We start from the raw sequence: 25,835 nt of genomic DNA, 5'->3' as shown, positions 1-25,835 counted from the left end.
ACAAAAACATCTAAGCATGGTCTGTACAGGCAAAATACATAAGCCTCTGTCTGTCCTCAACTCCAAAACAACCCAGAGTCAATGAAAACACCATTCTACTTTATTTAACTGCCAGTTTGATCCTTGGAGTAAGGAGTGGACATATTTTAAGTAAAACTACATAATTTCTATCTCATTCAACCCATGTGTTGATACACCCAAAAGGTAGGGCAGCGCCAGGAGGAACACATTTTGTGCAAAAAGCCACCATCATGAGTTTCTACTTATTTGCAAGAGCTCGATTGCAAAGCCTCTGGATTTTCAGCAACTTTAGAAATTTTGGAAACTTTAGCTGTGACACTGTCTATGACTCTGTCTGAGAAAACCCAAGTTGTTCAGAAGATTCACAGCTCTGATATGGAGAGAGTACTAAGGACCTCCTTTTCTTTGTGGGGCCCACATGAATAGTATCATATAATAAATGATGGTCACACACTTAATGAAGTCTTCTGGGCACACACAGAGCACAGGGAAGCTGGGTTTGGTGGCACACATCTGTGATCCTAGCAGAGACAGAAAGGTCACAGTTAAGTACATTCTAGGATAGCCAGGGCTGCATAATGAGATTCTCTCTCAAGAAAATCAAAACCAGCAAGCCAGTCAACTAACCAACTAAATGATGAACCCAAGTCAACAGGAGATCCAAAGATGCAGTTCATATATGCAAATATTACAACTCATAGAGAAAGTGGTTAATTTTGATAGCTTTTGTGTTCAATTTCTGATTTCATGCACAACCTCCTAGAAGATAATATAAAAGCTTCACCACTGGTTATGACTGGGGACATTACCACAGATCATGTTTTACAACAATCAGAGTGGGCAAGAGCAGGTAGACACTTCAGGGGGCAAAGTCTAGTCCCAATTGCGGTGTCAAGGGCTGTGTCCATTTCAAAAAGAATGCCACTACTACACATGCCTGCCCTTTAGGACACCTCAACCTTGAAGAGTATGTGATAGCCCTAAGAATCAAGCCACATAGAAGAGATAAACACATCTCCCCAAATGGCTCAAATAGGACAACATTCTTCATAGGATCAGCATTGAGTGGCATTATCCTACATGTGTTTCTGGGGTCTAATGCATAATAAATGGAGTATTGGTAACAATATGAAAAGTGTTTCCACACCTAACAGCAAACTCTTTCGAAAGCAGAGCGTAAAAAGAATGAGTCTGTTCTATCATCTTCACTTGTCTCCTGCTCACCAAAGTTGGCAATCAACACCAGAGAAGATCACATCTCATCCAAAGGTCTCAGGTTACTGGGAAAGAAGAACAACTTCACCAAGAGACTAAAATATATCATCTAGTTCTCACATTTCTGATTTTTCATTTTCCATGTTATCTTTTTCTTACATAACTCAAAAATGTATCATTTTGTCCTCCCAGGACAGTGTTTAAATTAGTTTCTAGCAAACATCTCAGACCACACTGAAGACTAATGATAACTATAAAACAGTATTGAGTCCCTCTATGAATTCACTCATGTGAGTAGCTTGATACATGTGAATTGCCTACAGGAGGTGCCAAAGCCCATGGTACCTCTGCTGGTGTCCCTCACCCTCACTGTGACTCATTCTTGTCTAGACAGCTGCTCTGATGTTTCCTAATTTAAGAATTCAGGCCATTATCTGGTCAGTCTTCAGTCTTTGGATCCATTTCTCTTTACGAATCCCTGGCAAACCTGACCAAATTGAGCATTAGTAATGACTTTCTCCTGACATTGTAGAGACATAGCCCATTCATATAATGGAGGGTGTTACTCATAAGACAAAGAAAGTGGGGGTGAAATGGTTCTTATCTTCTAGAGTGGGGTGATGAAAATGGACAAATTTGGGTCCTTGTAGATGATGGAATAAACTGAGAAGTGTATTTGTCATCCTGGAAGATATGAGCCCACTTCATTTAGATTTACCATTAATGAAACAAATTTTAAAACCTTCCACATCGTTGTACAGCACTGCTCAACATTTCCTCTTCCTCAACATTCATTTAACCATCTGAAAGATGACAAAATGTTCCACAATAACATTTGACTATTCTGACTTCTCAGGGGAAACACAGTTTGGAGATCCTCACTTCCCAATTTTCAAACCAACTGGGGAATCTGTAGTTTTTACAACCTACCTCTTGGTGGTGTATCTTACATGGCTCCCTCCCTTCCCTAGCTGTTAGGTTCAAGTGTGAGGAGAGGTGGTACAAGGAAGGAGACATGGGGACTTCAAGTGGCCCTGATGTCACATGAGTTGCTTTGTTGACTCATCAGAGTATCTTGACCTCTACTTAGCACCCAGACCCTGAGTATCTACTCTGAGCCCCATGGTGGTCTGCAGGGTGCAAACAATGACTCAGTTTCTGCCTTTTCAGTGTGCAGCTTAGAAGGAAAAGGACCCCCAGTGATAAAGAGGTCACATTAAAAGACTGTAACCTACACATCTGAGTTTTGTTTCAGCACCATGGAATCAGGGAGCAGCCCAGTGCCTAGAACCAGCATTGACTTGGTAAGTCAGGGGTAGAACTCTGGGTATGGAGGAACCAGAAAGTGCTACAGCTGAACAGATGCCCCAAACATTAGTGACAATGGTGACTGGAACACAGTGACAGACTTTGTTACTGTCAATAAAATGGGCATCTGGGCTAGCTGCCATGATGAATAGTTTAGGAAACAGGAAAGAGCAAGAGAGAATTAGATAGGCTTTGGCCAAAAGATATGAGGTAGCCCTAGAACTCTTGGTAGGAGGAGGTGGGAGACAAAAGCACATGTCCCTTTGCTTGGGCATCACTGCCACAGATTCTGATAATTACCCTGAAAATATAGCTTTTCTGACAGCTACCATGACAGAAAACCCCAGCATTATTCCCATATTAATGGACTAGGAAAGAAGAATTCAAGCGACCATCTGGTTGACCTCTCCCACTAAAGTGACAAGGACCTTGAAGTCAAATGATCTAAGTTTCTAAAAAGATCATCCTTGAGCAGGGGTGGCCTTTATCAAAATCCCCAGGTGACAGATATTTTGGCTTTGTGGGCTGAATATTTCTTTTCCCACTCTCAGCTCTGTCACTATGTATAGAAGTAGCTGAGGAACATTGTATAGGTGAACATCAATAGTTGTGGGCTTGGACTGAGCTATTGTTGACACCTTCTCTCTTCAAACTGTTGAGTGAGAGGAGGTTCCAGTTTCTTCATGCATTCACACGCACACTAAAACAGCCCCTGCCTCATGCTGTAGTTGATAAAACAAACAAAAATATACTTCCAGCAATTCTAGCTTCAGAAAACTTAAGAAAATTCCAACCTAAGACTGTTTACCTGGTCATGACCATTCAGGTGGACCAGTTGTGGTTATATTGTTAGTTGCAATCTCACTGGGAGTGCTGCAGACAAGAACAGCCTCAGGAAATCCAGAGGGATATACATGATGCTGGATATCCCAGTCCCTAAAGCTAATCCATCTGCTCTATTGGTGAGCCCTGGATCACCTTCAAAACATGCCTCTGCTGAGCCCCATTTTGTTGTTTGTATATATAGGGTTTCAGGGCTGACCATATTATGCTGGATAACCAAAAGGAATATCCTCTGCATCCTTTGCAGAGGCTAGCTTTCCTTTTTTCAGTAATCAGAAATTGCCTATAATTCCTTGTCCAGGTGTGTGACCTTATGAAACTTGAGACTTTCCACCTTTCTAGTTAGCATGTCTATTGATATTGCAGTGTGTGTGTGTGTGTGTGTGTGTGTGTGTGTGTGTGTGTGTGTAAAACAATACTATTCAGGGAAGAGGATGGCTTGGAAATAGCTGGAGGAAGGGAACTTTGGGGGAGCTAGAGGAAAAGGAAGGGGAGAAGTGAAGTATTTATATTTTAAGTTAAAAATGTATACAAAAAACCCCAAACAGGGCTCTGGGTCAATTGTCACAGTTGTCAAGTATGCATTTGTGAGTGAAGAGCAGAGGTTAGCTGAGAGAGGCTGTCTCACTGCTCTCTTCCTATGGTGAAAAGATGACAGACTGTAGTCTACCTGCAGTCCTATCCTAGATGGAACCTAAGAAGACTCCTGACTTGTTTTAGAGAATGGTGGAGACATAGTGGAAAACGGCAGAGTGGCCAGCTCTGATGTGCACTGCATGGCACACTCTGGGAAGACATCCCTCATCAGTCCACCTTAGAGAACTAGCCAGCAAGAGAAAGCTCCTTATTTGAGGTCACATCTACTCCCTGGGATAAAAAGGCCCAGCCTTCATGCTCAGAGCAACAATGAAGGGTCATTCCCACCCTTGAGGTTGCTATGGCCTTTGCTTTGTCAGTCCACCAAATGCCTTTCCTATCTACTCATGCCTTCTCTCTCTTCCTGCAATTCAGGGCATTCTCACAAGCATTCCCTAGGATATAGACAGTTCATTGATCACCCCTCAGAGTCTGAGTCCCAGGAACACAGGATGCAATACTGGCAAGTATTGCTAATCCAGCATACCATTTGCCTTTGTAAATAAAGCTTTATTAGCAACAGTCAAATCAGTCTACACATTGCAGTATTTTCCCACCAGAAAAGCAGGGATGAATAAATGTCATACAAATTGGAGGGTCTGTGAAGATGAACACACTTTCCTTTATGAGGAGGAGAGGGGTGAGAGGGATAGTGAGAAGGGGAGGAGAAGAGAGGGGAGAGGAGGAGACAAGAGAGGGGAAGAGAGAAATAAAAAGAGGAAGAGGGGAGTGAAGAGAAAAGAAGAGGAGAGGGGAAAAGGAAAGAAAGAACTAAAGGCTGCTTCAGTAATTCTAGATCATCAGAGGAAGGAAACACATTTGCAAAATAAGTTTCTTCCCAAGCCTTCTGAGCCCTCTAGAAATAAGTCCTCTAGGATAAGAGAGCTGAGTCCAGGAGGCCAGCCTCCTCTCAGGTAAGCCTGATGTGTAAATGAAATGAAGCTAGCTCACTACACATGCCTCACACCTCAGAACACAAACAGGTTTGGTATCCATGTGTGGCCTGGCGGAGGTTTCTTCCTTCCAGCTATGCAGGCTGATGCCTTGAGGGCAGTGGCTCTCACCCTTCCTAACACTGTGATCCTTGAATCAGTTCTTCATGTTGTGGTGACCCCCAACCATAAAATTATTCCATTGCTTCTTCATAGCTGTAGTTTTGCTGCTGTTATGAATTGTAATATAAATGTCAGATATGTGACCCTGGAGGGTCACCATCCACAGTTTGAGACTCACTGCTTTAGAGCATGTGCACTTGCTGAGGGCCTACCAGTCCAGAAGGTCCACCACAAAGCAGGAACCCAGGCAAGCAGGTGTAGGCAGAGCATCCTTAGTCTTTTCTCCAACATCATCTAACATTATATCTTGCTCTCTATCTACTTGGATGTCTCAGGAAGCTTCAGAGCTGGACCACAGTTCAAAACTAGGCAATTCTTAGTGTATCATAATTGATAGTGGATCAATCACACACACACAGTGATGTCAGAACCATTCAGATCAATGTGAAAATTCCCACAGAGTGCCACAGGGACCCAGATTTCAGATAGGGAAAGATCTCTGAGCTGATGAGCTTTAGCCAAATCAATAACACAACTTAATATATCTCATCAGAAACTCATTTGTAGCCCATTGGCCACCACCCCAGGATAGGCTCCTAAGCAGTCTTCAAACACCTCCCTCTATGGTGACAATGGGGACCTGTCCACTCCTGGGCACCATCAATGCCCTGATGACTCTGCCAAGGACTGTTTCTGGCAAGAATGCAACAGGAGTCATGGACACAGTTCTGGCACTTAATGGACACATGGACTTGGGTAAGTAATTTAATCTTCCAGCCTTATTTGTCTTATCTACAAAATAGACTTAACTGATACTTTCTCTACAAAATTGTTCAGATGGTTTGAAATAGTGGATACAAACCAAGCTCTGGCACTGGGGATTTTTACAACACATACCACGGTTATTCATGATACAGATAATGATAACAAGGTGGGTAAGAGTGATGAAAGTTCACCTCACTACACAGGCAGAGATTTGTATGACATTGACCTCTACAGTGCCAGCAGGATGATCACTGACAGTGAAGACAAAGCATCAAGGACCAAGGAGGTATGCAAAAAGAGAACCCATTAACTTCAGTCCCAAGGAAACGCAGGTGACCATGTGTCTACTGGGACTGTCTGTTTTTCATGAAGTGGTTACATGTACACTCATCTCCCTTCATTTTAGGAGTCTTCCTGAGTGCATGCATCTCTTCCAGGCTTACTCAAGAATACCATCTGTAGAACTTTCTATCCAATGACCTAATGACTACAGCCCAAACTGTCTTGACTCTATGGACTCTCCCACACATCTGCAAAGGTGGCTGGGATGCCAGCAAAATGAACTCAGAGGGGATCCTGCTTGAAAGAGGTTTAGATGAAAGGAGTTGGCATTGAACACTAAGAAGAATGATGCCCATTAATAGTGTGTGTAGCCACAGGAAGCCATCAAGAATGCCTCAGATACAGTTCCAGTTACAGACAGGAAGAAGCACGGGTTCTGTGAGTCTTAATGAGCATCACCACGGTCTGAGAGCTGTTGCATTAAGGCTAAAAGGCTCTGTGAGGGTATCAGCTGAGCTTGCAAGTACACCCTGGGATGATGGCATACCCTGTACCAGGATAGACTTGGATCATTAGAACTAGTGGATTGTAAGTAGTGCTTGTAAACTTCAGTCAGGGGTTCTGTGGCATGCTTTCTCATTAATCAACAAAAAAATGCAGACCACTGAACATCATATATATATATATATATATATATATATATATATATATATATATATATATATATGAGTGAGAGTATATGCAAACCAGGTAGGTGTGTGTGTGTGTGTGTGTGTGTGTGTGTGTGTGTATGTGTGTATGTGTGAGTGTATGTACACATATCCATGCATTCATGCATACCAGAGGCACATGTCCCAAACTAGCACTTATTTTAATGGAGCACAGCATTCTAAAAGACACAATGGTCTCTGCTTTCCTTTGGGCCTGAGGGTTAAGAATTATTTCTTTGTGCATCTCCTCAATCCTTGATGCTTTCTGTGGTGTTGGTTATTGAGGTAGAAACTGCTGAGACTCACATGGTACTCCTTGCCTTCAAAAATTCCATCTGGAGCTGATAGAAATGGGAAATAAAGTTAAGCTTGAAGACGTTCAAGAATACTAATTACTGAGTGAATGATATAAGCTCAGAGCCGTGGTGTCACTGTCCATATTCACTGAGCTAGAAAATAAGAGAATGTGCTTAGGGTTCCCTGAGCCTCTGTGGCTTTCTTCAAATGACAGGATGAGGCCCTGGGATTTCGAGTCAGGCTCTAAATGTGAGTCTCTAAGATGCATTGCTATTCTGATGATGTCAGCCCCACAGGAGGCAGAGCTAACCTTCCCTAGCCCACTTAAGAAAATCCTTTACAGGAACAGCCAGACTCCTTACAAAGCCATAGGGAAGCCGCTCTGCTCCAAGCTGGGTGTTTGTGATCTGGCTCTGGTTATTTGTAAGGAGCCTTTGGTGAAATTTTCTAAAAATCCAAGTGATTATTCTATACTGCCAGTCAAGTTGTGCTCACCACAGAGAGTGCAGTTTCTCTGTTTCTGGAATCATCATCAATAAGGAAGATGAGCTGCTCAGCTTGAGCAGTTGCCTTAAATACTAAAGTGGAGTTTATCTTTGTAACACAGAATGGCTGCTTGCTTTTTCCTGCATGCAGTGAGTGTTGATTCAGGCATTTCAATCGCTTAATCAATCCAAAAGCTATATCGAACTTACTTTAGAGATCTCTCGTCAGCCAATATATCTACACTTGTTAAAATTAATTACACCGTTTAACATTTCCACATGCATTATAGTTTTAAGTGTTTCACGGTCATTTTTATTAATTAATAAACCCTTAATGGGCAAAAATTCATACTATAAAATTATTATGCATATGCTTCACTTTCAGTTTTACTATTATTTCTTTGAAATATTTTTCCCAAGTGGAAAGTCCATGACTCATAAAGCAGTCACTCACAGAAAGTACAACTGACAATAGAAGTTTATTAAGAGACAGAGAAATCTGTGCTGCTTCCCTCCCTCCAAGACAGACCCACTTCCTCTCCTGAAAGCCAAAGGGTCTTGGGGAAGCCCACCTGGGAGAGTCTGTCTGGCCCTGAAAGAGCAGAAATAGTAACAAATTCCAGCCAGGATTCTCCAGACACAACCCAGGACACATGATTCCTTTTGCTGCTGTTAGAGAAGGAACATTCCAACTTTCCCATTAGAAGACATGCTGTAAATAGCAAGCGCTCGCGCACGCACGCACACACACACACACACACACACACACACACACACACACACACACACACACACGTGCACACACTCTTCATTCCATTATAGAACTCAGGTGTAGTTTTCAAATCTTGATGCTAACCCATTCATCAATAATGTGATTGAAAAGTGAAAAACCTCAGAATCCTAGTCAATCCCTCAATATTCAAATGTTGGACCCTTTAGTTTTTTTGTTTTTGTTTTTTTTTTTTTTTTTTTTTTTTAATCTGGGTGTGGGTGACATTTTATTCTACTCACCCTGCTCTGGAATGTGATGTGAGCACGCTCTACTCCAGCTGCTATGGGCGACACAGTTTGCTATGGGTTGCACGTGTGGCCTGCCACTATATTGTTGGTATAGTTAATTTGAGTGACAGTCTCTTATTATCTAAACATGTCTTATCTGAGAACATCTTCTTAATCAAACATCAAAACCAACTTATGAGTTGTTGACTTGAAGCAGAGATGACCAAATGCTCAATGTGAAAGAATTCCTGGGATAAGTTGTACAGAAGAAATTCAACCCCCCCCCCCCCTTAGCAGAACACTGATATTGGGCACCCTCCAGCAAGTGGACATCTACTCACCTGCCCTGTAACTCCAGCCAGGAATATGGATAGAGAGTTGGTTGGCATGGCTGCTAGTGGGACATGTTGCACGGTTTTCTTTCTCCTTTCTTACAGGGACTTGGTTCCTTCCCACATCTGCAAATTTGACATTTTCCAGGGGTGGGGAGCCAGTCCGAGGGCATGTGCCATTCCCCAAATGTACTGGCACCTTCAATGCTGGGTTCTCCTTCCAGTAACCTTCCTGTGGCTGGCCCCATTGTGGACTTAGGAGGTCCTGCTTTCCCTCCAAGAGCTCCTGTGGCAGGGCTCTGCTGATTGGCTCGCCATTAGCTGTGCTGTCTACGCCATCTGCTGTTAACCTGTGGGAACTACAGCGGAGGCTGAGCGACAGGACAGACCTGTGCATTTTGGGGCTAGCAATTTGAGGTTGCTCAAGAGGGACAGAAAGAGACTTGTCCAAATAGTAAATGGCATTGGGACACTGCTGAGACACTCGGAGGTGGACACAGGAACCGAACACCAATGGGACTTTTTTTGATGGTGAACTGTCTGAAGAACAACTGTCCTCTTTGTCATCCATGTGGGTGACCCAGTACTCCTGCCTTGTACACAGCCTTGTATGAGCCTGGGGAACCTTCAGCCCCTCTATGGAGCCATTGCTAGGGAACTCTGTACAGGTGAAGGATCCATTGTGCTGACATAGATGGGCACCCCTGGCCAGAGCTGGGGGGCCTTGGAGAAGGGCATCCTTGGCCCTGCAGTTGGGACACTGTGGTTCCCTAACAGTGTCCCATACCAAGGAGTTATCTGGAGGGCCCACTCGTCGGGCAGTAATGGTGATAGAGGAGAAACCTCTCTGGGGGCCTCTGCCTAAGTTGTCCCCTGTGGACAGTGGTTCTCTTTCCAGTCCTTGTTCCTCTGATGGAGTCAGAATTCCCAATCTGTCTGGAGCCAATGGCCTGTGCATGTTCACTCCACTGTGCCTGGCCGAAGTTGGCTTCGTGTGACACAGCTGAGGCTGAGTGATTGCTTGCGGCACAGGCGACACGGCTCCATTTTCCATTGATTTCTTCTTATCAATCAGCCGGGAAATGACGATGGGTGATATCATTTTTGTGTTTTGTGATGCCAACGTCTCCTAGAAAAGAAGGAGAAAAATCACAATTACTCCAGGAGTTCATAGGAATACAGTCAGTGAATTCTCAAGGGTCAGTGAACTCCCATGGGTCATGGGAATATCGGGGAAGGAGAACTTAGATTTCTCAGGAAAGCCTTCAAGGCACTCTTGATAACCAAATCTGAGCATTCTGAAGATACAGAAACCTAGGCATGTTTGTGTGGAAGTACTGTTGTGATACATTAGCCTAATTAGGGGAAGGACAAACTAACCCAGTGAGGTGTCAGTCTACTAGCCTTGTGCTCCCTCAGTGGAGCCCCACCCCACTGTGATAGACCCTGCCAGACCCAAGGATCTCAAAACAAAATCTCACAGTCTCAATAAGGAAGGGAGGCAGAAGGGTGACTGAGAATTGGAGTTGGGAGAAGTGATAGGCCAGTACTCTGGTGATGGTGTCAGAGAATGTGTTAATAAGGAGCCACCTCCTTAGTTCCTTCTCTCACAGCCTTCCATCTTTGCTGGTTAAGGCTAATTCGGTTAACTTTCTGTGTGCTTGGCCTCACAGAAGTCCAAGTGCAGAGAGCAAGTCAAGGGAAATCAGACGCCCATGTTCAGTTTCCCAGACTAGCCAATCAGTTGACTTCTCTTACCAGGATGGGATGTATCATGATGAAATGTATATCAGTATACAGAATATAGCCGTAGTTCAATGCCACTCTGTGAGGCGCTTTTGTCCACATTTTAAATGTTTAAGGAATTCCATGCTTCCTAATAAGCAGTTCCTGAGATCTTACATAAATCACTGCTGTGCGCAGAATAAGACACTGCACTTTTTTTTTTTTTTTTTTTTGCACCGTGTCTAACCAGCTTAAGGGCAAGAAAGGGAATCCCTCTGTTCTTGTGTTTTCAGGTAAGTGTGTTGAATGCCACAGAAGGCTGACCACAGCCCAGCATTCAGTGTATACAGAGCCATGCCCCATTTTTTCTTTATCTTCTTTTTTTCATTTTTTAATTTGAATTAGAAACAAGATTGGTTTACTTGACAATCCCAGTTCCCTTCTCACTCCCCTACCAACCCCCCCAACTAAAACCCTACCTATCACATAGCCTGTCTTCTATTCTTCACCTGACTCAACCTTTCTGCTCCCTCATGACCTCTGCATCCTTCCTCCTCTTCCCTTCTCATTCTCGTAGCTCCCTCTCCCCTTTTCCCATGCTCTCAATTTGCTCAGGGGATCGTGACCCTTCCCCCTTCTCCAGGGGACAATGTTTGTCTCTTTTAGGGTCCTCCTTGTTTACTAGTTTCTCTGGCAGTGTGGATTGTACCCATGCCTCATTTTTTATGCTTCTAAAATGAACTTGTGTACAGAATTGCATAGACTATAGCTGTGGAAGCCAAAAGGCATCACTAGGGTACTCCGAATTCAAGGCGGCAGATTTGAAATCCCAGCATATCTGAGAAACACCTAGAATATTGTGAGCACAGGTTCCCCAGGCTTGAGATTCTAATGGTGGATTACAGGGGATTTAACCCACACACCCAGTGATCCTGATGTAGGTGACATAGGGAACATGAACAGAGTCACAGCTGGCCTGCTGTCATCTCAAGGATATGCATTCAAAAGGGGTGGGCTAGATACCAAGAAAGCCTGGGCTTTGCCTTTCCCAAGACGAAAGAGAACAAGGGTAGGATTTGTGTTTTCTTTATTTCAAGTTTAATATCCACTTATTTAAATAACTGGTCATTCTCCTCTATCTAGACATGGGACACTGCATATAACACAGTGAAGACACAAGCTAGAGTCATTTGGGAAAGGGGACTTTCAATTGAAAAAATGACTCTATAAGATGGGCCACCTTGCCCACCCTTGATGCAAAAGGAGGAGCTTGGTCCTGCCTCAACTTGATATGCCATGCTTTGTGCAAGCCCAAGGGAGGCCTGTCCCTTTCTGAATAGAGACAGAGGAGGAGTAGATGGGGAGGGGGATAGGTGGGGAGGAGGGATGGGAGAGGAGGAGAGGAGAAAGGGAAAACTACAGTTGGTATGTAAAAGACACTTTAAAAAGTTACTTAAATTTTAAAAAATGGGTCTATAGGAAAGACTGTAGTACTTATTTCCTTGATTGATGATTGATATGGGAGAATCTAGTCCACCATGGGAGGTGAAACCCCTAGGCTGGTGTCCCTGGCTGCAATAAGAAAACAGGCTGAGTAAGCCATGGGGAACAAGCCAGTAAGCAGCACTGTGTGTAGACTAGGCTGGCCTTGAACTCAGAGCTCTGCCTGCCTCTGCCATCCACATACTGGGATTCAAGGCATGTATACCTGGCCCCCTCGGTTTCTATGCCCTTTTTTACTTTTTAAAGATATGTGAGAAGGTGCAAATTTCAAAGATAACCAGAGATAGGAGAAAGGAATGGTGAGTCCATTTTAAACCACTGATGTTTAAAAACAAAGTCTTTTTGCTTCCTGGACAAGGATAGCACTTCAAGCTTCCCTTTCAGTCTTACTGCCACCTTCCAATTCAAGGTCATTCCACAGTACAAGGTCAACCCAGTGGAGATGCCTCCCTAGCACCTCTGACAATACCATACAAAACAATTACCTGTAGCTTGCAAAGCCCAAAAGCCCATGCCTAACCTTAGACAAATCAGTAGACTCTAGGAGGCTAGAGCTGGACTGGAGGGCAGGTGTCAGTGCTTTTCGTATCTCCAGCAGGGTTCCTGTGTTTCTGTGGTACTTCCCCTACTCTACCCTTCTCCCTGCGGCTGTGATTTGCATACAAGAAAAATGACAGTGCACCTGGAGCCCATTTGACGGCACACAGTACCGCCCATCCTAGTTAAATTTAGTCCTGATAATAATTGTTCCTGTGCACCCCACGATGGGTGTAATCATACTCAGTGGGTATTACTTTGACATTGATCTTTGGAGGAAAAAAACAAAACCCAGCTTGGAACCTGCAGTGCTCTTACTCTGCAAGGCAGGGCTTCCTCAAGTTTGGACCAGTGACAACCTGCCCTCAAAAATCTCATGGGGTGGGAGTAGAGATCCCTGAAAACCTTCATCTCCAGGCATAAGTTGAATCAAAATCTGTGAGGGTGAGGCCCAGAATCTATATTTGTAATCTGGGTGGCCCTTGGGGGTACATAGATAGGGAAGAAAGAGGCTGAGCTGACTTAGGTGACCTGGGACCCATCCTGAGTCATGGCTCTCAAAGGGCCCAGACCTCAGAGTAGCCTTGATTTGCATAGCTGTATTGCAAGAAGAAGATTGAAATAGAGTCTGTTAAGATGTACCCTTTTTTTTTTTTTTGTACTGGAATCACCAATGTCAAAGGGCCCCCATCTTGGATACAGGCTCCAGTGAGTCTGGGCCTTAGAATTAGCATGGCTGCATTGCTAGGAACAAAGAGTTGCCAATTCAGCTTGGAGCCTCACAGAAAAGACCCTGATACTGGCAATGTCAGTCTGGTTCCTCCAGGCAAAGCTCAAGGACATACTTGCTGAAGGCTTCCTTGGGGCCATAGGCCTTGGCACCATTCCAAAAGGATGTAGCATCCCAGGAGAGCCTGGATAAAGAACCAACTGCCATTTCACTATCAGAGGCCAGGAAATTATGACTGCGACTTTTGCCTCCATCAAAAGAGAGAGGAAAGAGCAATAATGAGAAGTGTGAATCTGAACTTTTTTTTCTCAAGTTCTTGTGTTATTCAGGGTGACACTCTTCCTGGGTAAATACACTCTGGCCAGCACCATGGCCAGGAAAAATTGCCTGCCTTCTCTTCTTCCCAGGGAAGGTGTGAAGAACAAAAGGAGATGGCAGTGTCACAGTGTCTCTCAAATCATAAGCCTTGCTTTGGTTTCTTTTCTGTTGCTGTAATAAAATACCAGGGCAAAAGAAATGGAAGGAAGGTAAGGAGGCAGGGAGGAAGAATGCAGGGAAGGAGGGAGGGGGGAAGATGTGTATATTTACAGTGTATATTACAGTGCAGCGGCAGCAGCAGCATCTACAAGCAGCTTGTCACACGCTGTCTGGAGTAAAAAAGTCCAGGATCCAACCCCCTGAAATGGTGCCACCCACAATTAAGATGAGTCTACCCACATCAACTGACTTAAGAGAATCTCCCCAAAGGGTTGCTTAGAGTCTTGGGTGACTCCTGGGTGATGCCAGGTTTTGTCAAGTTGACAATTAACACTAATTATTACAAACATCTGTATAAATTACTTTTCCCATGACTCAGCAGAGATTAGTAGATAACTGATGTGATCAAAGCAACAGAGACATTTCATCCAACTTATACTTGCCCATAACTGCCTTTCACTGTTGCTTGTAACATTACAGTTATAGGCAAACCATATGCTTAATGATTCAGATGACAAATATTTATTGAACACCTATTGATACTACATGCCAGGTGCATATTGAATAACAAAAACCTTTGTGGTCCCCTGGAATTAACAGCCTGGAGGCAATATCCTAATGATTAGGATAATCAGTAGACTGAGTATTAATCAAAGATCTCCAAAAAAAAAATTAGAGACATTAAAAAGGAAACGAGGGACTTTTCAAACTTTAATATATACAATACTTCTGTAAGGCAAGTTTTGTATATCAAATCTCATTTCCTCACTGAGACCAATAGATAACCGAATAGAATATGCAACCTAGCACTGGGGAGATGGTTTGGTTGATGAAGTGCTTCCGCATAGGCATGGGAACTTGAGTTTGGATCTCTAGCACCCATATAAAAAGTAGGACATGATGGCATGTGCCTATAACCACAGCACCATGGAAGCAGAGCCAAGAGGATCCCTGGGGCTTGTTGACCATCTAGTTCAGGCAGAACGATGGAGACTCTATCTAGAAAACTTAGGTAGAAACCAGTCTGGGAAGATACTGATCTCAACCTCTGGCCTCTACACACACAGGTGAGTGCAGCTACACACACACACACACACACACACACACACACACACCAAGAATAAGTGACATTATAAAAGCATAGCTTGTCTCAAATCAAATCAAGCTATTTGGGGTGACACTCCCTCTGCCTTTTAACTAGGTTAACTAAAGGTGACTTTGAAGAGAGATATCTTTCATGTAAAACAAAGTTAAAAGATGTAAGACTAGATATGAAAGGATGGAGAAAACCATGTGATTTTGAAAGGGATGTGTGTTCAAGGTGAGTGACAGCCAGGCTGGGTTTGAATCTGGCTTTGGCAACAAACTGTCTCCTGATCAGCATCTTGCGATATAATTTTTGCAATTTCTTGCTCATAGATGCTGATATTGATTTCTTTTAAATGTTTTAAGATATCGATTTATTTTAAATGTTTCCAGCATGATTTTGTAGAGTTGGTAATTGTTTTCATGCTTCTTTATAGACTATGTTTGCTTTTTATTTATGCTTTAAGGCATATGACTAAGAAGGACATCATTTCCTAAATTGAAATAAGAGGGAGATAAGTGGCAGGTACTCAGAGCAATCCTATCCGGAGCCACTGAGGTGAAAATGACTTTCTTCTTGCAGCAATTTTTAATCTCCAAAGGAGAAGCATGCAGTCTTGTCTGGACCTTTAAAATATGTATTTTCTTCTCTGGGTGACACAGTTCTTTCCTTTGCCAGTTTAGCTCTGCAACCTATGACTATATTTTCCAGATGCAAATCTCTCTCCTCACAGATACCCGCTGCCACTGCTGCCTTCACCCACTGCATATCTGCTTACCCAGAAGCATCATTGCTAAGTAATCTATCAGCCCAGTGCTACTGCATCCTGCATACAAGGACAATTCAGACTTGCATTTACTCTGCTGAGAAGCAATGGGGACTCAGGGCTTCAAAACAAATGGGAAATGGGAGCTTTGCTCGCTCCTCATCATGAAGCCATTGTCTTTCTGTGTAGCCAGAAAAGACCAGAGGATTCAGGTGGGTAACAGAGCAGTAAAAAGCTGGCTAGAATCAACCTTTTTGCCATGTTTTAATGATGGTTAATAGATACAAGAGTCACCATCTTAAGCATTCAAAGTGTGTGTTTCCCTGCTGCTGAATGCATTCCATAATGCCATGCAGCCCTCACCACCCATCTTCAGAAGTCATCTCATAAAACTAAGATTCTGTTCCCATTAAATAAAAAGTCCCCACTCCTTCCTTCTCATAGCCACTGGAAACCAACAAGAATCAATGTTTTAAATGGGGAGAAGGCATTTAGTAAACAATAGTATGTGCAATTGCTTCATATAGTCTGAAGAAATTAAAAATAAAAATTATAAATCCCTTAAGTGACACAGGAATGTCGGAATAGTGCATGACAGAAGGAAGTCATGAAAGTTGATGTGCATTCTTAATGCAGATTTTTTTAAACACAGGAAAAATAAGCAAAGGATATATAATCAATATTTTCTTTTGTATACATTTCTGTACTTTAAGTTTCTTTCTCATGTTTGTGCATTTACATGTGTGCAGATGTACCAGTGTGTGTGTGTGTGTGTGTCTGTGTGTGTGTGTGTGTGTGTGTGTGTGTAGAAATTGTAACAGGTTGTCTTTCTCTGTGCTCTCTGGGATAGGATATCCTAATGATCCTGGAGGTCAGCAGTCTGGCTAAACTGTCTGGACAGTAAATTCTAGCCACTCCTGCTCCACCTCTGTGCTGGGGTTACAGGTGCACACCACCATGCCTGGCTTTTGTGTAGATGTTGGGGATCCAAAGTCAAGTCACCATGTTTGTCAGGAATATACTTTAATGACAGTCACCTCCCAGTTCCTCCTTTTCTAACTTTCTAGGTGATATATATTGTCTTTAATTTTAGTATAAGGGAAACTTGAACTCATATATATATGAAGTGATTGTATTCCATGTTTTACTCTTAAACACTTGGCAGCAGAGGCATTGCTTCCCATCATTGCTCCAGCCTTGATGTGTTTTGGAAGTGAAGTGATCAGTCTTGTACAGGCTCCCAAGAGAGGCTGAAAGTTAGGGCACTAACCCAAGTGGGGAATCTGCTAGAGTATTTCATCACTTGGCTGTGGCCTTATGACACACACAGGACAAGCTTTCAAAGCTCTTGGTTAGGAGAAAAATGTTAGATGTTAGATGATCCAGGCAATTCTAAAGCAGATGTTGAGAAGGTGTGATTTACAGGAGGTGATTCAGCCAGAGAGCAACTGTGCACTCTCTCTCCTCCCTCTCCCTCTTGTGTGTGAGAGAGAGAGAATGAATGAATGAATGAATGAATGAATGCATTCATGCAGGGATTTGGCCATATGGCCCCAAAGATCTCTGTCATAATTAACTATCACTGACTAGTGTTAGTGTTGATATCAATAAGACAGGACTAGAATTTTCCAGCTCAGTGTGGAGAATAGAAGGGAATAAAACATGAATGTTTTATTCCTTTCTATGGTGCTGAGAATGGAACCGAGGGCCATGTATGTGCTATACAAAAGTTCTAGAATTGTGCTGTATCTCTGGCTCTAAATTCTTTCTTTTAAAAGTAGTAATTTATCTAAGCAGTGTCCCCATTCTTCCCAGACTCAACTCTTCCTTCTCCAGCCTCTCCTCCAGCCTCTATTTCCAGTGACCACAGCTCTTCCTGCTTACCTGCCCACCCCACTCCACCCCTGCTCCCTTCTAGCCTGGTGGGTGCTTACTCTTCTCCCAGGGAACAAGTCAAGCAGATCAAGACATGTTAGAGTCTTGTCACAGTGAATATGGTGGGCCCTCCTAGAATAGGCTTTGAATGCCAATAACTACATCTCACATCTTGGTGGCCAGGATAGTATCTATGCTGGTTAGTTTTTGTTAATGGCACAAGCTAGAGTCGTGTGAAAAGTGGAAATTCCAATTGAGAAAATGCCCCCATCATATTGGTCTATGGGTATATCTGTGAGGCATTTTCTTGATCAATGTTTGATGTGGGAGGGCCCAGGCCCAGCCCACTGTGAGCAGTGCATCCCAGGGCAGTTGGGCCTGGGCTACATAAGAAAGCTAGCTGACCAAACTAGAGGAGCAAGCCAGTAAGCAGCATTCCTCTGTCTCTGATTCAGTTCCTGCCTCCAGGTTCCTGCCTTAAGCTCCTGCTCTGGGTTCTCTTGATGATGGATTGTAACATGTAAGCCAAATAAACTCTTTCCTTCCCAAGCAGCTTTCGTCACAGCAACCAAACTACAATAGCATCCTTTATCTTGGAAGATTGGGACCAGTGATTCCTGGATGAGCTGTAGATATATACTAAGTGCAGAGTTAAATAAAAGACACAGTTTTTGAGTGAGAACCCCAAATAGACATGTTTCCTACTTAAATCTGTTATAGAGAAATATTTATAAGACACAGCAGGCAAGCTTGACTCTGGGGCAGACCTCCAGAGCAGAGGAGGAATGGAGAGCTTTGAAGTGGTTTAGGTGCTTCAAGATTTGCATGTGTGTGATGCTTGCCTCTATATCGAAGCTTTGTTTTGGCTTCTGCACAAAGGGTTCAACATCAGGATCCCCACTCCAGGCCAATATAAGCATCAAATGAGTCAACTAGTTACACAGACGCTGGCATATAAATTGGCGATATTAATCACATATGCAGAGATGACCTTCTGGTCTGAATAGCTTCATTATATACACATGACTTCTAATTTTGTCTCTATTTCACACCGCTGACACTTTTTCAGTTAAAACAATCTGTACTAGCTTGTTATATTTCAAAATACTTCCTCCTGACCTTCAGAATGCTACATGGCTTGATATTCTGGCTCCCCTCTCCTACTTTAAAATAAAGGTAGACTCATCATACTCAGATCCTCTGACACTGCAAACTTACAAGTTGTTGGTGAAGATTATAGAAGAGTCACTTTAAATGTACATATATATTTTATACTTTCCTGTAAAGTTCTTAATCACTTATAGTTAGATTTTTACTGATTCATTAATTCAACATTCAATTAAAGAAAACAAATCACAACCCTATCTCAAGCAGGCCGGCAATTGTATTTTATAGTCCAGTGCCTTTTGCTGATCAGTCTAGAAGTCACAAACATATGTTACCTTGGTGAAGTCCGACTTCCTCTCTGTAACATCAGACTGGAGATATTTAAGGGTGAATTGATCATTTGTACTATAGCATGTGCCCAGTAATCCTAGACAAAAGGAGATGACACGGCTACTTTTAGTACATCAAAGGATAAAATAGAATGTACAACTTCAACTTTCCTATAAAATTTAATGTTCCCACTCACATAATATACCAGCCAATAGCAGCTCCACTATATTACAAGTCATGACAAAACCTGTGCCCTTCCTTCACTGTTCTAGCTACTTCTGCTCCCAGAGCTCATTATTATTGATTTGGCTACAAGAGTCCTTCCCCATATAGTTGTTTCTATTCTTTAGACTCAGTAAGTGGTTGACCAGATGTGGCTCTAATCATGGTTCCATTGTCTCAAGTTTACACTCAAAGAGAAGGAGAGAGAAAACCACATTTCTACATTTCCCAGCACCTCTAGCACCAAGGCATAAATACAAAACTTGACTTTGGCTAGTTTCTCAATGCAACCATAATAACTAGAGGGACAGTGAGTGGGTGACCAGGCACTGGCTGCCAAGCTGCTTTAGAGAGAGTGAAGATATTTAGGGGGTAACGTAAGGGACTTTTGCTATAAAGACAACTAAGGTTGTTGTCAGGCCTGAATATAGATAAGGATAAATGGACAAGACTTCTCTTGGCTTAAGCTTCCTGGTAGATGGAACCTTTCCTGCCTGACTCCTAGAACTCCAAGCAGAGGTGTTTTTGGAAAAAGCATCTTTGGATGAAAGCAAGGAACATCTTAAAGCTAACCTGGGTCCTTAGGCAGAACTGAGACCAGCTTAGCTGCTGGTCCACAGTGATAGCAACCCTGAGATCTCTCACAGTAACATTTGCCAGGATGTTCTTACAGAAATGTGAGTCAGGCACAGGAAGACCTGGCTGGAGGAGTCTGTGCAAGCATAGCCAGAGATCCACTCTCTCCAGACCAGGGGCAAAACTTTGTCTCCCTGAGGTCCATAGAATGGGGCTTTCGAAAACACTACAAGGGATGATGCTGGTCCTAGAGATTAAAAAACAGGCTCTCTAAATTTAACATGCTATGTCAGAATTCTAGCTTATGGTAGAGTCAGAGTGGGGGTGGGGACTCCATCTCCAGTACCATAAGAAGATAGCCTACTTATTTAGAGGTGAAAGATCTTTTTGGAGAAAATCATACACCACAGTACTGTCAAGTTTGAAAGATTTGGGAAGGGATCAGGATTTGACTCTTGGGGTTTTCAAGGGTCACCTCTAACCCATCCAAACCCTACCTTCATTATATCCTGTCTTTGAGTGACAGTGAACTTCCATCATGACTGCCACTGAATGACAGAGGGTCATTCAAGATGACATGCACTGATTACTTTCTGTGTAGCACTAATATCAGACCTGAAAGGCTTGGTGGGTTTCTGTGCAATGCTGATGCTTCATGATTATCTGACAGTGAGGCTGATGAAGACACAAGTCACCTGGCCTGCTTGTGTAGCACGGCATGGGAATGAGGACTTCAGAATTGGCACAGTCTTGGGAACCAAATGGGTTATTGTATGCTCTAGTTTGGCCCTAGCTGACCCTCAGTGAATCAGCTGGGGACTCTGACTTCATAAATGCAGACAATGGTTACCTCCTATAGAAATACAGGCCCTGCCTTCACTGCCCTGGAGAGTCCTTATTAAAGCATTTGGATGAGACTGAGGTATCAAGTAAATCTGCCATAAAGAGCAGAGGGTGCATGCTACTGTTACAGCACAGGTCAAAGCAGTTCTTGCCAAAGTCCAGCATCACTAATATGGTAGCACCAGTGGTCAGGCAGCCATTAAAACTGGACTACATAGTCCTGGGCCTTGAGTCCCAGCTCTGTGTACATGGATAGCTTTGAGCACATCACTTGGCATACCCTGGTTTCTCCCTGTGTGATGGAGAATATGGAGGGAGCTACTTCACAGGATTACTGGAAAATTTTAAGTGAACTTAAAATTTCATTGAGAATGTAACATCACATCATAATAAGCACTCACTATTGGGAATAGCCTCGTTTCTAGTGGGGAAAGGAGAAGACTGCTGGGATTGGGAAGCATGAGTGATTTAAGTATGAGCATCCTATGCCTGCTATAACAAATGGCCACAAGACAAATGCATCCTCTACAGTTGTGGAGGTCAAATTCAACACTGGGCTAAAATCAAATGAGCAGCCCTGCATTGCTATCTGAGGGTGCCGGGGGGAATTATGCTAGACACTGTCCATATTCCTTAACCTATGCCTGCCTCACGCCAGCCTCTGCTCTTGCTACTGTCCCTCTCCTTGACTCTTCCCTACTGTTTCCCTTGAACAAGGGTTCCTGGACTACAGTAATCCCACCTGAACAATCCAAGGTAATGTCTCCATCTCAAGGATGGATCAGAACATGGATATATTTGGGGGTATCATATTTCTTGTACCACAGTAATTGGGGAGATTCAGGTAGAGAGACTGAAAAACCTTAAACTATGCATATCAAGTCTATATGCAACACAGAAAACATGGTGACACACTATGGAAAGGGACCAAAAGTCTATAGAACATGTGACTATGACATTAATATAGTGTATGAGGCAATCTATAAAAATCATGGTGATTCATGGAGAAATGGCCTTGGGTGAAAAGAACTGGCCTAGGTTTGGGGGGCCTGACCAGTTGAAGGATTCATGCCAAGTTAGGCTTTGAGATTGAAAACTCCAAGCTGAGGTATCAGTTGTAGTCATGTGGTTGTGCACAACTTTTTTTTTTTCCTCAATGCTTCAGTTTACTCCATCTGCACAGTCAGAATATGGGGCTGATGCTGCTGAGCCCTCATAATTCCCTTTGCTGGATTGCCACTCCATCACTTTGCTGTTAGGAACTTGCTGTCAATAATACAGAGCCCCTTTCTTCCCTGAGCATAATTCTTCACATTGGACCATAACTATGTGAGTAGCAAATGATCCTATTGGGTAGTTTAGACAACCATCCATGCTATGGCAAGTTTCTCAGAACACTTGAAGTAGCTCAAGTCCAGCTTGGTCTTAAGACTAGTAATATCCCTTATAGGGAAGTCTGATGACTGGGAAGGGAACCATGAAGTTTTGACTCGAAAACTACCCTGTGACTTGCAAGGATCTGTGCCCCACCTCCAAGCAAGGTGATCAAAGAAGGCTTCAATTAATATAAACCTATTGCAATGTCAGCTGGCTGATATTTATGATGCAGCTAGTTAAATCATCCAATGATCCACAGTCATCTTGCTGTTGTATGTAGAAGGTCAAGATGACTATGAAGATTTTCATAGGAGAATTTAAACCAAAAAAAAAATGGAAAGGGGTAGGAAGAAAATAAGACAACCAAGCAGGCGACAAAAGCAAGAGGAGAAAGTGGAGCGAGGTAAAGAATAAAGGTAAGAGCTAGTCAGACTTTGATGACTTGTAGGACATGCATACAGAGTATTAAATTCTCAAGCATTGTCCAACATGACTTGAGTTGTCCCTACTAACAGCCGACAAGAGCCATTGTGTATAGCCTGATGAATCAATCCATCAATGCCACAAGCAAACAGGGGAGTGTATGGGTCCTTGGTATGTGCCTGAGTGCACTTGCTTTCACATCTAAGCTACTGTGTCAGAGGCAACGTGCACTCTGACCTTCCTTCCTGTACTGGTGGGTATTGTAGAAAAGCATTTCTAATCTGACAGGAGTCGAGGCTTACTCTTGATTGCCTTAACAACTCCTTTCACTATTTAGAACACACTGCATAGAGAAAAATCACTTTTAAGATTTAGATTTCACTGTCCGTGGGATTTAAACTCAGTTAAGCCTCTAGAGATTTCTTTCCATTTGGGACTTCTAGAACAACGTGGTCATTTGTTAGTTTTTTTTTGGTTCTCTCCTTGATGCCTTCTTTTAACTCTTGCTTCATCTTAACATGCCCATATAGAACAATATAGCTAGGGGTCCAGGTCCCATTGATGATCACCTTTAAGCTCAGCTGCTCCAAGTCACCCCTGACTCAGCCTTTCCCAAAGGGGAATCAATGAACTTCCATAGAGTTCACCACTCCATCCCTCATCCTTGGTGATCCACCTCTATAGTACAAACAGAAGTATTGCCCTTTACATCCCTGCCTTCTCTGACCTCCAGGATCTTCCCAGAAGGCAACACTGGTCTTGTGGAAGGGCTCCTCTCCATTGCATCAGTATACTTTTCCTGTGCTCCCTGTTCTTGACAAGCTCACTCCTGGGCCAGTGGCCACCGACTACTGGCAAGTTTGGCTAAATCCCCTTAACACCACCAGCAGTGACCTCAAACAGAGGCTCCATGGCTTAGAAAACATAACATTTGAGCACACATGTATGGACACCCAGAGGCTCAAGAGAAACAGGACAGGAACCCTTGAAACAAGACTACTTTGCATCCTAGAAATGGGTGTATCAAACTTCTTCACAGCTTGAACTGTCTCACAGCTTGATTATACAAACTGCCTCCCAGCATTTCCTTAAGCTAATTCCTAGCCCCTCACCCCTGACACAGTTCAAAGTTACCTCTTCTCAGAAGGACTCTCTGAGACGCTCCTATCTGCATATCCAAGGTTGTGTTAGAGTCTATACAGGTTGCCCATAGATGGCACAATGGATTGCCATAAACCTCAAGACTCATAGCAACAATAATTTATTCTTTTATAGCCCTGAGGGCTAGAAACTGAAGTGTCTGGAGGGGAAAGCTGTGTTTCCTTCCTGTGACTGCCAGACTCTGGATGTTGCTGGAATCCCTTCATTTCCTTGACTTACAGCCTCCTGGCTCAGACCTCTGCCTCCATCTTCCCACAGCCATCTTTCTCATGGGCTTATGCCTCTAAATCCTTTTGTCCTTGTAAAGGTACTAGGTCTAGGGGCTACCCTAATCTAGTGTGAGCTCCCTTTAACACAGCCATATCTTCAAAGACCCTGCTTTCCAATGAGGTAACACTCAAACCATCAAGGGTTAGGCCTGGAACATCTTTTAAGGAGAAGCAAGTCAATTCGCAGCCTTGTCGCAGACAAGTGTTAGGACATGTGCTCCTGTGGTTGCTAATCTGATTCTTACTAACATCTCATCTCTTTTCCTGGAACTTGGTAAGTTGGTACTGATGATGTCTGGTCAGTTGAAGATACCAAGAATATACCAGGCAAGCATAACATTTATACTCTGATATTTGTGAGGGGAAAGCCAGCACATACCTTCCCTAGACAGTTTGATCATATCCCACTGATGTTTCAAAGCCATCTTACTTCATTTCCAAGACCATCTAACAACCAAGACATGCTTTGCCAAATCAAAGAACATGGCTACAGTTCCTAACTGTTGCTACTCTCAGAATGAGTCAGGCTTCCAACCTTCCACCCTGGCCTGGCTGATGCAATCATTGGAATGTTTACCTAGCAACCAGGCAGTGTGTAGCCATCTCAAGGCTGCTTCTTGTCACCACTAATTTGGGGTTAACATTTGATACTCATTTGATAAGTACAGTGAGTTTCATGAGAATTGTTTAAAAGCTTCCTGCAAGGGAACACTTAGACCCAAGGGGAGGGGGGACCTTTAAGTAGCTGTGACAATGTTGGTTACTTAGTAAGCAGTGAGTGAGTCTATATAAAAGTTCCTCAGTAGGGCTATAGAGATGTCTCAGAGATTAAGAGCCTAGACCAATCTTATAGATGACCTGAGTTGGGTTCTTAGCACCCATACCAGGGGGATCACAACCACTGGTAACTCTAGCTCTGGGGCATCTAATGCCCCCTTCTGGACTTAATGGAGACCTGAACTCACATGTTCACATACTTACACAGATATGCATAATTTTAAAAAATAAATAAATCATTTTTAAAGTTCCTTAGGAATAAATATACTCAGGTAACATTGCAATGCTAAACAATTTAATCTACTTATTGCTAGTTTTTATAAGCTAGTCTAGTTCAAGTTCAACAATCCGACATCCCATCTGTTGTAATAGCTATTATGGTTGGCGTTTATACAATCAAATAAACTATCTTTGACCCTAAGATATGAAGAACATTATCTCATGATTTATATGTGACTCAGTTTGAAGTGGCTTCTACAGTTATTCCCCCTTATCTAGCAAGGCAAGTAGTCCACGACACAACCAGAGTCTTAGAATTACAGATGCTATCAACTATCTGCATGCTACGCCTTTCCTGTACTTGGAGACCTAGGACTAAGTACAATTTAAAAATCAGACACAATACTAGATTGGCAACAGTAACCAACGATAAACCCTGAATAATCACAATAATATGGTATAGTAAAACTCTTCCCCCCCCCCCGTGTGTGTGTTGGGGGGTGTGCATGCAGGTGGTGGTCAGAAGATAGTCTCCATTATCAATGCTTGGGTCCTATTTATACTGGTTTTTTTGTTTGTTGTTGTTGTTGTTTTTGAGACAGGCATCTTTTGTTGGTCTAGAACTCACCAAGTAGGCTAGGCTGACCAGCCAACAATTCCCCATGGATCTATTTCTGCTTTCTCAGTGTTGGGTACAAGTATGCATCATCAGGCGTGTGTGTGTGTGTGTGTGTGTGTGTGTGTGTGTGTGTGTGTGTGTGTGTATATGTCCATGTGTGTATTGGTACACATGCCAATGTGTTGTTGCCAGAGACCAAAGGAGGGTTCTCTATCACTCTCTACTTTATTCTTTTTCTTCCTTTTCTTTTCTTTCCTTTCCTTT

The 25,835-nt window shown here is 43.0% G+C and overlaps 1 protein-coding gene across 3 annotated transcripts in view; it reads right to left on the bottom strand.

The window, feature by feature from the left end:
- The window catches only part of LOC100768118 ((E2-independent) E3 ubiquitin-conjugating enzyme FATS), a 79,455-nt gene extending 55,098 nt beyond the window's left edge, over positions 1-24,357 (bottom strand). Inside the window, exons 1-3 of one of the 3 annotated variants that reach the window (XM_035442144.1) lie at positions 24,336-24,357; positions 19,091-19,182; positions 8,958-10,077 (exon numbers count right to left, since the gene is read on the bottom strand). In XM_035442144.1, the coding sequence (XP_035298035.1) occupies positions 8,958-10,077; positions 19,091-19,182; positions 24,336-24,357 (1,234 nt within the window). Of the gene's footprint in view, positions 1-777; positions 781-8,957; positions 10,078-19,090; positions 19,183-24,335 lie in introns of those variants that run through there. The other 2 variants (XM_035442146.1, XM_035442145.1) reach the window with 2 other exon arrangements.
- Positions 24,358-25,835: the final 1,478 nt, after the last annotated feature.

This window comes from Cricetulus griseus, chromosome 3 (genome assembly GCF_003668045.3).
Source record: "Cricetulus griseus strain 17A/GY chromosome 3, alternate assembly CriGri-PICRH-1.0, whole genome shotgun sequence".
Classification (NCBI taxonomy): Eukaryota; Metazoa; Chordata; class Mammalia; order Rodentia; family Cricetidae; genus Cricetulus; species Cricetulus griseus.
This window is presented reverse-complemented; position numbering and strand designations above follow the sequence as displayed.